Source organism: Fringilla coelebs, assembly GCF_963513975.1.
Source record: "Fringilla coelebs genome assembly, chromosome: 7".
NCBI classification, from domain to species: domain Eukaryota; kingdom Metazoa; phylum Chordata; class Aves; order Passeriformes; family Fringillidae; genus Fringilla; species Fringilla coelebs.
In genome coordinates this window covers 4,084,290-4,096,318 of record NC_140035.1, presented here as the reverse complement: position 1 = coordinate 4,096,318, position 12,029 = coordinate 4,084,290, and the positions used below count along the sequence as shown (strand labels likewise).

General features: G+C 37.3%; 1 protein-coding gene across 1 annotated transcript in view; it reads left to right on the top strand.

Annotated features, from left to right (window-relative positions):
* ARHGAP15 (Rho GTPase activating protein 15) overlaps positions 1–12,029 on the top strand; it is a 302,702-nt gene that overhangs the window by 27,612 nt on the left and 263,061 nt on the right. Inside the window, exons 2-4 of the mRNA XM_084209803.1 lie at positions 2,465–2,539; positions 5,675–5,736; positions 7,057–7,144. Coding sequence (XP_084065929.1) covers positions 2,465–2,539; positions 5,675–5,736; positions 7,057–7,144 — 225 coding nt within the window. The remainder of the gene's footprint in view (positions 1–2,464; positions 2,540–5,674; positions 5,737–7,056; positions 7,145–12,029) is intronic.

Genomic DNA, 12,029 nt, shown 5'->3' with positions numbered 1-12,029 from the left:
AGAGCTGGATCTTGGCTTACATAATTGTGGATTTTGGTTGTATAATTGTAGCTAGGTTCAGACTATGGAGCTTCAGGACTTTCTTTGCATGAGATTGCACATTAGTAGGCTAAAAAGACACACCTTTTTAGCAGAAGTATCAATTAAAAAATTGTGTAAGAGGTTTACTCTTTTCCTTGCCTTCATGCAGTTTTCCCTAACACTTCTTCTTTGCATACATAAAGAAGTTTCTTAAAGGACATAGCATCGTCCACACCTGGAATTTTATTTTCCTTAGTTGCTTCGTATTTCCTGGAAATCTTGAATAGTGTCCTTTAATTACACCACCCCAATAATTTTCTAGGCCTACAAAAATAGGAAATTTTGCTCGTTTCTTCCTTCTGTTGTGGATGGATTTAGGGCTCTGGATAAATTCTTTTTTAGCAAGTATCAAACGTGAGCATTTCTTTGGCAAATGCTCTGATCGCTGAGCCAGAGAGCGGCCGGGAGCTCGGCTCGGTGCTCCACACTTCACAAAGTTGCACTCAGGGCCCCCAACAGCCACGTGGGGCTCCTGGAGAGAGCAGCTGAATGTTAAAGCAGGCACTGTGGAGTGGTGGTGTACCTTGTTATTTAATTTGGATGAGTGAAGAATATATTTGAGAAGCCATCGCCGGGCAGTGTGCTCTCTTGTATGTTAAGGAATAATTAGGATGTGGGGGATCTGGGTAAGAAAGAGTTCCTGTGATCTAGACCTGAATAGTTTAGCTATATGTCTCAGGCACTATAGAACCTTCAGAGTTGTCTAACAGTAAAGAAAAAGAAAAAGATAAATGGAATTAATTTATTTTGAATTTATATACATGCCTCTGCCTGCATTAATATTAAGCTCCATCGAAAATCTAAATAGAAGGACTGCAATCTTAGAAGTTCTCTCAATAGCATCAGCAAATCATTCTTGTTTACCCTACATGCTAATAAAACAGGAACATGACACTCCTGAAAACAAGATTGCAAAATACAGAAAATGTGGTCTGACATTTTTTTTCTCCCCAAAGGAGGGACTGCCACTAACTAAAGTATTTCTTATGAAAGCTCGATTGCTTAAGATGCAGAATATTAAGAGAGAAAAACACTTTAGGACACAGCCATGTCACCAGCTGTTACTCACCCTTAATGAAATTGTTAAGTGATATTCTTCATAAATAGGTCAGAGAAACTTTTGAATTGTGAAGGATGTTTTATCTCTTTCTTTGAAATGTTTGTATTAAATTTAGAACTGGTAATTCATTAAGCTCATTAGCTCTGACTAGGAGAGTAGAGCAATATCTAGGATATAGATTTCAAGGCTTAAAAACCTTAGTGCTTACAAATAAACATGAAAGCAATGTGTGGAGGAAAAAATATGGGATCATAATATGTTTAACTGTTTTTTGAGCGTGGCCCTCTGGATTAATTAAGAACATTTTCTATATTCAGACACTTGAATATAAACAGAATACATTATGACTTTTGGTTAACTCTCTTTTAATAGGGGAAAAGAGAATGCATTATGATGAATACAGTGGAAGCTAGTTGAGGCTATATTTTGTTGTTTGCTTGGTGACTTGAGCTAAAAGATGAAATAATCACTAAATTTTACAGGACCTCAGCTCCTAATTATATATCTTTTGATTGATACTGAATTTAAACAGTAAAAGTTTTATCTGTATGTATATATACACTCACACACACATATACTTGCACACACTTTTGAGTGATCTGTTCTTTGTTGCAGATTTTCAAGGAAGTAAAATGCTATTGAGCTCTGCCAAATGCTTGATTTGTGAAGTAACTTTTATTTTGTTTTAATAGTTTCTGGTATAAAGCAATAATTTTTCAGAATTAAGTCACAGTTGATTACATTGTCTTCCTAAAATAAAAGGGAGAATTGGAGGACACCAAGGACTCTGTATTTGAGAGCAATTGTAGAGTCACAGTCCAGTGTTGCTGTAACCTTTCAATCATGGAGACTTTAGAAACAGCCTTCAAAGCAGTTTAAACTTGCTGGATTTTTGTGTGCTTGTGCCCAATCGTTTTCTGGTTTCTTCACTAACTTGCTTTTCGTGGCCTTGATGTTACAATCAGCAGCTTTCCTATTTCTCTAAAATGGGTTTAAGAGCACCTAAGCAGTTAAACCATTTTTGAGGTTCCTAATGAGAAAAAAAACCCAAAACATAATTTAGGTTATTATTATCAGCTGATTAATTTTGAGGTAAATTTGCCAATGTGACATCACCAAGAAACACATTTATACCAGACTTTTATACCAGAGCATATCAGCTGCACATTTTAAATACCCAGGGCTCAGAGGAGCACCAGAAAGAAACCCCAAACCTCCACCCAATGCACGCTGTGTGTGCCCTGTAATTAAATGTGTTGGCCCACCTTTACCTGCCTGGGTTTGAATCCTGTCTGAATGGAAATATCTCTCCTTCTTTTTCAGATAAACCGTCACAGAAGAAACCTTTCCCAACACAACCTGACGTTTGCAGACATCATCAGTACCCAGGACACCACGGTAAGGAATTGCTCTGTGGAGCTGATAAATCACTCTGGTTCTTTATTGATAATTAAATGTTGCACTTGCTCTACTAAAGAATGAATACGGAGGATTTGGATGCCTCAAGATGTTGAGAAACGTGAGGGACTTTGATTAATCAATAAAAAGAATAATTTTAGAAGGTGCAAAATCATTTATATGACTTGACTTAGCTGTTAATTCTGTTGTACTTGACTGAGATTTCAGTGTGCTAATCTTTGGCATAAAAAAAGGCAATGAAGACTTTGTCCTCTCTTTGCCCTTATTAAGGTGTTTTTAATATTAGCGTTCATTTGTATAAGAAATATCATAATGAAATTAACAACAATAAATTCTTGACATTAGAAGAATCTGGGGGGAATGGGAAACAGATGTTTTTCTGGTAAAATAAAATGAATATGAAAATACAGATTAAGTAAAGAAAGTTCGGTATCAGCAGTACTGTTACTTACACAAACTTTTCAGGATTAGGTATGTTCAGAAGGTTTGAATTCTACTCAAGAAAATTATAAAGCCTGAATGTGATAATTATGTTTCCTTATAGTATCTAACAATATTAGCCCATGACAATGAGAGTATTAGAAACTCAAATATTTACACTATGTGCTCTCATCTGTACTATTCTTCTAAAAACAATTTAAAAACAAATCAACACAAACTCCACAAAATACTTCCATTTTCCTATTTCTATGCTAATTCTTCAGGGCATTTTGGGTCATTTTATCAACCTTCCACATGTTGAAAAGGTGCAGGAAGGGCAGCAGCTTAACAAAAGATGATGATATTTATTGAGACAGAATGTATCACTAGGATATATTTGGAATTCTTTTCAATCCAATATCATCCATTTGCAGAGGTATTGCAAGTTGATTCTGAGCTGTCCTAGAAGAGTTTTCTTGGAAAAAAAAGTTGCATAGAAAAGGGGCTATTAATAGATGTTTAACAAGGGGAATGCAGCACCCCCAAAAAAAGTTATAAAAATATTGGGGTCATCCTAGACATATTTTTATTTGACTTTGTGGTAGTTTTTTCATAATTCCATGCATGCCCTTTATATTAATTACAGAGAAAACTGTGCACGTTATCAATTAGAGGAGGCTGTGCTAATTTTAAGTACAGCACCTGTACTAATTCAGTTAAAGCAATGTGTGTGAAAGGAGTTTTCTTAGCACTGAGAGGGCTCATATTAACTGCAGCTCTTGTAGTTTTTTACTGTTCAGTTTTGAGCCATTTAATTTATAGCAAATGGTGGATTTGAGCTATGTAATTTCAGTCAGGATATTTTATACACCCAATATTTGTTAGTGGATTTGATATCCTGGCTGAAGACAATTATAAGGAAAATATGACTGAGAAGCAACATTTTCATCTGGAAGCACATCCAGTTCTTAACTTCCCCAGATTGACAACAAAGGTGATTCAGATGTGATGTTGAAAAATAATATTTTCCTTTAGTCCTGGATTGCTTAAGATAGCAGTTTGGGAAAGTGGTTGGTAAACTTTGAAAACATGAGATTTGGGGTCTGATTCAGAGAAGGAGTCAGCAGCTTGAATGGCTAGACAATGCTCCTCCCAGTTTCTGTTTCCAGATGGATAGAAATATTAAAAAGAATAACTTTTCTCATATGATGTTTGGCATCTCTGGCCCTGGCCAATGACCAGAAGTTTTATACCACAAAAAAGAAGCACTAGAACGGGAAGAAAAATATCGAAAATGTAAAGTAAGGGGGGGAAAAAAAAAAGAAGTAGGTGGAGATGGGGATTAAACCTTATTTTAGGTCTGTTAGTTCACCCATCCATCACTAGATAAATAGTGACATAACTCTGCACAATAATCCCTGCACACTTTCTCTCTTGGTTTTCTGTGGTAATGATATGCATGACAGGAATTTACATGAGATTAAGTACAAATTACAGATGAAGCATGTGCTGATCCTCCTGTACCCTCTTGAGAATGTCACTTAAATCACTGTCCATGGGCCTACAGACCTTTCCATAGGTACAAACAGACACCTACACAGTATATATGTCATTACATGTTGTATATCAACCACAGCCTGAATCTGAGGAAATTCTGAAACATACTACACTGTTAAAATAATGCTTTTTGTACAGTCAAACTAACAGACATGTTTGATTTAAAAATCCTTATATTGCCTCTTAAAGCATGTTTTATTGCTATTTAATGGCTTTGCAGACAGCAAAATTCTATTGAAATTGTTATGAAATTGCCTTGTGATGCAATTTACTACAAAGACCATGTGGAGTTTCTAATATCCAAGTCGGGCACTGGCTCAGTAGTGTTTGAAAGCAAAACCAGACTCTTAATCACTATTTGTTTCTTTTTCCCATTCCTGACACAGCTGAGACATCCTCAGTTGATGAGACCTGATGAGATGGAAGGTCGCTGCGTTTGGCTCAAAAACAGTCATCTTGCTTTGTTTGGGTTTTAGCTTTTAAATATAAATTTATACAGACAAGAATAACCCCTATCCCAGTGGTAAAATGGGATATTTCAGCTGATCAGAGAGCCAAGGGTCTCCAAGGGGGTCTGGCTTAAGGAGGGTGTTCAGAGAGGTGTAGGAGCACAAATTGAAATGGAAAAAAAAAACAAAACAAAGAGCAAGACTAGGTCTTGCTTCTAATACACCAAAACTCAAGCATGGTGTTGGGACCTGACAATCAAGTGTCACATTCCCATATAGAATCCTCAGTGTGCTGTGTCCCTCACAGCTAGTAGTGAAACACAATATATAAAATGATATTTTAACATAATTTACCTGCAATGCGTTTAAAATTCTCATTTACTCATAGCTAGAAACTTTGCCCACACTTACACAAATTTATTCTAAAATAAATAGAATAAAATAAAGTAAAATAAAACTTTATTGGGTTTTTATTGTGGTTAATTTTGTGTAGTAGTTGACTTTAAGTGTTGTTTGAATATTATTCAAAAGAATGGAACATATCAGAAAAAGAGGTGATAAAACTGAGAATTAGTGGTAAGATCCCCCATACCAGGGAATCTGGATGCAAACTCCTATGCATGTATTAAGTGGTTTTGTTCAGCTCAATAAATAATATGGTTATGACCTTTTTTTTCCTTTCTTGCAGGTAGTGGCAAAGGAAGGATATCTTCTAAAAGCAAAAATAGCAGATGGTGGCAAGAAATTAAGGTATAACATGGGAATGTGACAGAGCCCAAGGGGGATCCAAGAGAGCTGGAAAGGGACTTAGGACAAGGGCCTGGATAGACAGGAAAAGGGGGAATGGATTCAAACCAACATAGAGCAGGGTCAAATGGGATATTAGGATGAAATCCTGTCACAGGTTGCCCAGAGAAGTCGTGGATGTCCCATCCTATCCATAACCGGGGTCATTTGGTATAAATTGGTACTGGGTTTAAGATGTATTCCAAGATATATTACCACTGAGTTCCTTGGTAATTTCAGTCAGCCTATCCAACTCATAGGAAAGTTTGTTTAAATCTGCACATAGCACGTTTGACCACTCACACCCTTGTGCACTTACAAGACCTCTTTTAGATGGAAAGAAAAAATAGAGAAAATACTGAAGATCTGAGGTGGTGGTTACCAATAGACAACTCATATTCACCATGTGAAGCAGATCGATAACGTGTTTATGAACTTTCCTGTAAATATCAGATATTAGGACCCCTAAATTCAAAAGTTAAACTTGAGCTGTTGATCTAAAAATAGCTTTTTATCAGATCAGATTTTTGATGATGTGTAGTGGTTTGAAACCTGCTATAGATAACATATATAATAGCATTTTCCTCTGAGTTGAATATTATGGTTTTCTGTATCAGGGGTCTTTCTTACACATGTCCATGTGTATTTTTACTTCTCCCTAGCCCCCACAGTTTGTTCAGTTCTCTAGGGCTGTACTGTGAACTCCTGCTATTTAATGGTTACTCAAACCTTGCTCAGATATTGTTCTTATCTTCCTTGCACTCGTGTAAACTTTTAATTTAGGGAAAGGAGCCAGCATTTGGGACCTTTCAAAATAGACCTGTTACTGAGCTCTGTGTAGTCAGATCAACATTTTTCCTTCTCAGCTTTATTTTAAGTATTAGGTACCAGAAGGGCACCAGCTATTTCGGAGCCCTCTTCTTGTGAACTTTGAGCATGTGTGAATAATCCCACTGTTTTCATTTGACACCATGGCAAAAAAGAAACACAAATGGGCTTCAAAATGTGAATGAGGAGAAAGAAGCCCTTCAAGCTTTGATAGGTCACATTTTGGGTATAATTAGGGTGGTGCAACTCCATCAATGTTGATGGAAGTTTATTGGCAATGTTGACTTTAGACCATTTTTGTATCTGACATATATATATTAATATGTATTATGTTTTAATAATTAAAAGCCATGTCTAGAAATGAAATATATTTTACCTCCTGCTTGAATGCCTCACAGATTTATTTTTTTCTTTTTTCCTTGTTTTTTTTTTTTTTTTTTTTATATTCTTTGTAAGGAAAAATTGGTCTACCTCCTGGATTGTTCTTACTGCTCGGAAAATGGAATTCTACAAAGAGTCCAAGCAGCCGGCGATGGCCAACCTGGTAGGCAATCCAATATCCTCAGTCTCCTGGCAACTATTATTTCAATCTAAAAAAGTTTGGTGTTTACAGAAGACAAATTTAGACTGAGCTGGCAACTTCAAAGGTTTGAAAGCAGCTGAAGGAAAAATGCCTTGATAAACTCTTAATCAGATGTAGTGTATGTGAAGAACTAGGACACAGCATGTCCTTTATTAAGAGGTGCATTTCGAGAGTAATTGCAAAGTGAGACAAATGGTGAGTGACTACCCAGTAATGTGAAGGTAACACTTTAAATTAAGGTGCCACTTATAAATGCTTTATTCTTATTTATGAAAATGATCACTAAATGCAGCTACTTCCTCAAATAATGTATTATAAAGTATGTTATAAAATGCATTAGTAATAAATGCTGAACAGATGATGCGATGAGAATCTGTTGCAAAGGATATTGTGAGGCGTAAATTGTATTAAACCATGCATGTGCATCTTTAATACATGAATTTAAGTTGTTATCTACCATCCTATAAAGTGGTTTATACATTAATAAATAATAATAAATTATTTATAAGCGGCACCTTAATATAGGGTGTTACCAAAGCAGAAAACATTATAAGTTAGCAAAGTGATTTTTTATCGCAGTATAAATGTGACATCCACCATATCCCGCTAACCTTCCTGAATATTTCTACGACTCCATCTAATGCAGCTAATGCAATTTCTGTAGCCTGTAGTTACTACAAAGTGAAATTTGCAGCACCTTTTTATTGTGCCCCAAGGAAAGGCCACTGATCTCCATCTGGGGACCCGTGACAGCTCCGCTGCGTGAGCGGTAGTGGCGCGTCCCCTCGGTGCTGGGCACGGCCAAACCTCGGCTTGGGCAACACAAGGGGAGTTTGGTGGCTCTGTGACACTGTGGGGGTGAAGGGACAGGCTTGACAAAGCCCTGTTGTGAAAGGCTCTCAAGGCCTGATCGAACCTGCCAAACCTCATTGGCTTGATGGGTGGCCACCAAGGTGCTCTCTTTGGCAGGAGTCACAAACAATAAGTTATTTTTCCTGTGGCAGGTGATGCAGACCATTCTTCTATAAATCCTAGATCTATCAATGCCACCTGTCATAAAATCAGCCTTGAAGAGCACCTTTTCATGCCTCACATTTTTTGAGCTTTGTAGAAAAAGAACCCCAGAACTAAGATATGAAACAATACAAATAAATAAAGGGTGAAATCTGGCATTTCCTGCTTGTGTTTTGCTAGTCCAGCTGGAAAATACAACTTCTCTGCAGCCATCAGAACAGAAAAGCTTGAATTAATTTTTTTTTCAGAATTACCTGTTTTCCATAAAGTTGACTTTTATGTTATTAGGAAAAAGAAAAATGTCAAAGGTGAACTTATTAGAACTATCATAATTTACTAAGTGTCTTGCACCTCTATCTGTTACCTCTTCCCTCTCTTTGCAAGTCCTTACCCAGATTTCAGGAGATAAATGAACTGGTGGAAATTTAACACACAGGATGCTTGATTTTGCTCTGAGACTCCTCAATATGGTTAAAATCCCCATTAGCTCTTTAGGGATTTGGATACTAAACTAGACCAGCCTGGAAAATGGGGATTTTGGCCCAGATCTCAAATGATTTAACTGAAAAAGGGATGATGGGTTATGAAACGGGACCTTCTGAGAGGTCAGTCCCTTTCCCTGAAGCCTCAGTCACAACCAGTGCTCATTTTATCAGTGAGATAAAATCTCCTGTGTTAGGAAGAGCACAGACATATTGAACCTGTATTTTTCTCATTCTGGGGAGGGAAAAAAATGTTGGGTTTTTTGTTTTGTTTTGTTTTATTCCATGCTATCTTTGAATATTGAGGCTGCGAACTCAATGTTCACTAGGTGAGAAAAATCTGTTGAAGTTACATTTTCTGTCTGTTGCATAAAACTTAAATGCAGCAGTAAATAAACAAATTAGATAAAGCTTGAAAACAACAAGAGCTGTCAGTGTTCATAATTTTATAACTCAATTTCCTAAACTCAAATTTTGCATGTCAAAAAAAGCTCAACTTCCATGCTTATCTCATTTGTAAATGAGTAAATGCAGTGCTTATTTCCTTTGTAAACCACTTAACCAGATATAATTTTGATACTGGAAAGGGACTAATACCAAAAAAGATTCATTAGAAGCCATTTGTTTACTGATTTTATTTTATTTTTCCAGTTTTTGCTTACTTTGGAATAGGGGGAACTCAACCATTAATTAAATAATGTAAGAGAAGCTATGCTCATCCACAATAGTATGAATTATAACAAAGCATTTTTATTGTTAGCAGGAAAATGATGTGACTTAACAAAAACATTAAAGTTCCTTTATATTCTAAAGTTATTAATTCATTAATTATTAATTATTCAATACTGTACTTGGAGCAAAAATTTAGACTCAGACAGCATCGTTAAAAGAGGAATGATATTTCACAAAACAAAGGCAGCAGGAGAGAAAGAAAAGAGAGCCCCTCTAATACCTCTATTCATGACAATGGGACTAAACAGCATTTAAAGGTGATCTGAAATTCTATTTATCTAAATCTTTAGTAATGTTTTTGATCAAGGAACTGGCAATACCTAAAAGGTTTTGCTGCTCCTGTGTATGACTGTAGGTGCAGCACTCACTGTGGCAACTTTGCGTGGAGAGGACTGGGATCCATTGCTTTGCTTTCTGGTGAAGCTGGTGACAAAATCTGGAGTTATTGGAAGCAATAGAGCACAGCAATTAAAGCACACAGAGGAGAGATTCAGAAAATGAGATTGTTTACAAATACTACTGAAAATGCAAGTTTGCATCCCGTGTAGCTAAATCATTAGCTTTTTCTGCTGCCTTGATTTTTTTGTGGTACTGGCTTTAAAATACTTTTTTGTTGCTGTTGGGTTTTTTTGTTTGTTTTTGTTTAACAATTCTTAGGAATTTGACTCGTTCTTTATTTTAAATTAAGGACACTGTGATCTAAATGAATCACAGCTACATTCTTCCTTACCAGCATTTAATTCTATCATCAGTTGGTCTTTCCGACCAAGAAAATGTAGTCAGTTTATTCCCTCAGATAGTTTATTCAACAGAGGTTATTTTAACCTCAGGTTATTAGCCCATCTGCAAAGTAATTTAGCGAGTGAAAATGCTGCTGAAATCCATATTCATGTTTAGGAAGATTTCATCTTAGCAGACACTTGTATCAATTTACAGCGTAACCCCCTGCAACAACATTGATATAACATAATTGCTCTGACTGCAGAGCACAAAGCAAGGACGTGGAGAGCTCAGGCTTCCCAGTCACCTTAACTTGCTCTCTCCCAGGGTCTCTGGGTGTTGCATAACCTGGGAAGCCAGCTCTGTAGCAGGGAAATGTTTAGGCCAGAATGAATTTCCTTGTGCATTTTCTGGAGCTCTGATGGATTTCAGCGGGTGCACCCCAGGTGTGCAGCAGGAGAGTGATGGGCAGTTTCAGGCTCAGTGGCTCTGAAAAGCGAGCTGGGGGTGCTCAGCCTGGAGAAAAGGAGGCTCAGGGGTGCCCTCATCACTCTCACAGCTCCTGAAAGGTGCCTGTGCTCAGCGGGGCTGGGCTCTTTCTCCAGGCAGCACTGACACAACCAGAGCACACAGCCTCAGGCTGCACCAAGGGAAATATAGGTTGGATATTAGGAAAAAGTATTTTATGGAAAGAGTGATAAAATTCTGGAGTGGCTGCCCAAGGAAGTGGTGGAGTCCCCATCCCTGGGTGTGTTTAACAAAGCCTGGATGTGGCACTGGGTGCCAGGGTTGAGTTGAGGTGTTGGGGCTGGACTCGATAATCTTGAAGGTCTCTTCCAACCTGGTCATTCTGTGAATGATTTAGCATGAAGTTTTCATCAGAAGCTTCATTTTTATGCCATACTCATGAGTTCATAGACACACTGTGGTCAGAACTGATAAATTCTCCAAAGGGTAAGTTTTCATAGAATTCTAGAGTTTGGGTTGGAAAGGACCTTAAGGATCATTTTGTTCCACTCCCCTGCTGTGGGGAAGGAAACCTTCCACTAGACCAGGTTGCTCAATACATATTTATTTCCCCCAGAGAAAGAGACTGACTCAAATAATTACTGCACACAGCAGAAGCCTGTTCATCTTTCCCACACCACAAGCCTGCATCCCATCCTTTCTGGAGAGGGAGATGCACATGCTTGTACTTTTCTTCTGCTTGTTACAAAATCAGAGCTGTAAACAAACTCCAGAGTACTGCAACAGCAGCAAAATTACACTCTGTGTTCACTGGGTGCACAGGAAGGTCCAGCTGCTGCTGTTGCATATATTTTTGTACAATAAATTTAAATAGAAATTAGAGATATTACTCAGTTCACTATTCCATCTTCCTGCAACACCTCTTTAGGCTTTTGTTTTTTCTCCCTTCAGTGTTCCATGGCAGTTTTCCTGAGGAAAATATTCTGTAGCCCAGTAATGTTCACTATCAAAAAACTATTTCTCTTCCTTTGTCTACATGTTAATCTCTTCTTTTAATCTCATAATGTGTTTCCAAAATTTCTCAACTCTTTCTGCTGGTGGAATTAAGCTGCCCCTCTTTGTGAAAGTATTTTCCAACTCAAACTATCCATGTGGGTAATCTTTTTTCAAAGAGAGGAAGATTGCCCACTTTGAGAAGCCTGTCTTGTGTGTTCCTGATGGGTTGCAGAGCTGCCTGTGTGGTGCATATCTGGGCATTGCATGGAGTCCTGGAGATGATCTAAACTTCATAGCACTATTTATAAAAGTATTAGAATATTTAAAACTCATTCATTTCCTCTACAATTTGAATATTTATTTGCATTAATATATTGGTGCTCGGAGGTTTTTTTTTACAACTTCATAATTTTTGCCATGCAAATATTAGCTGA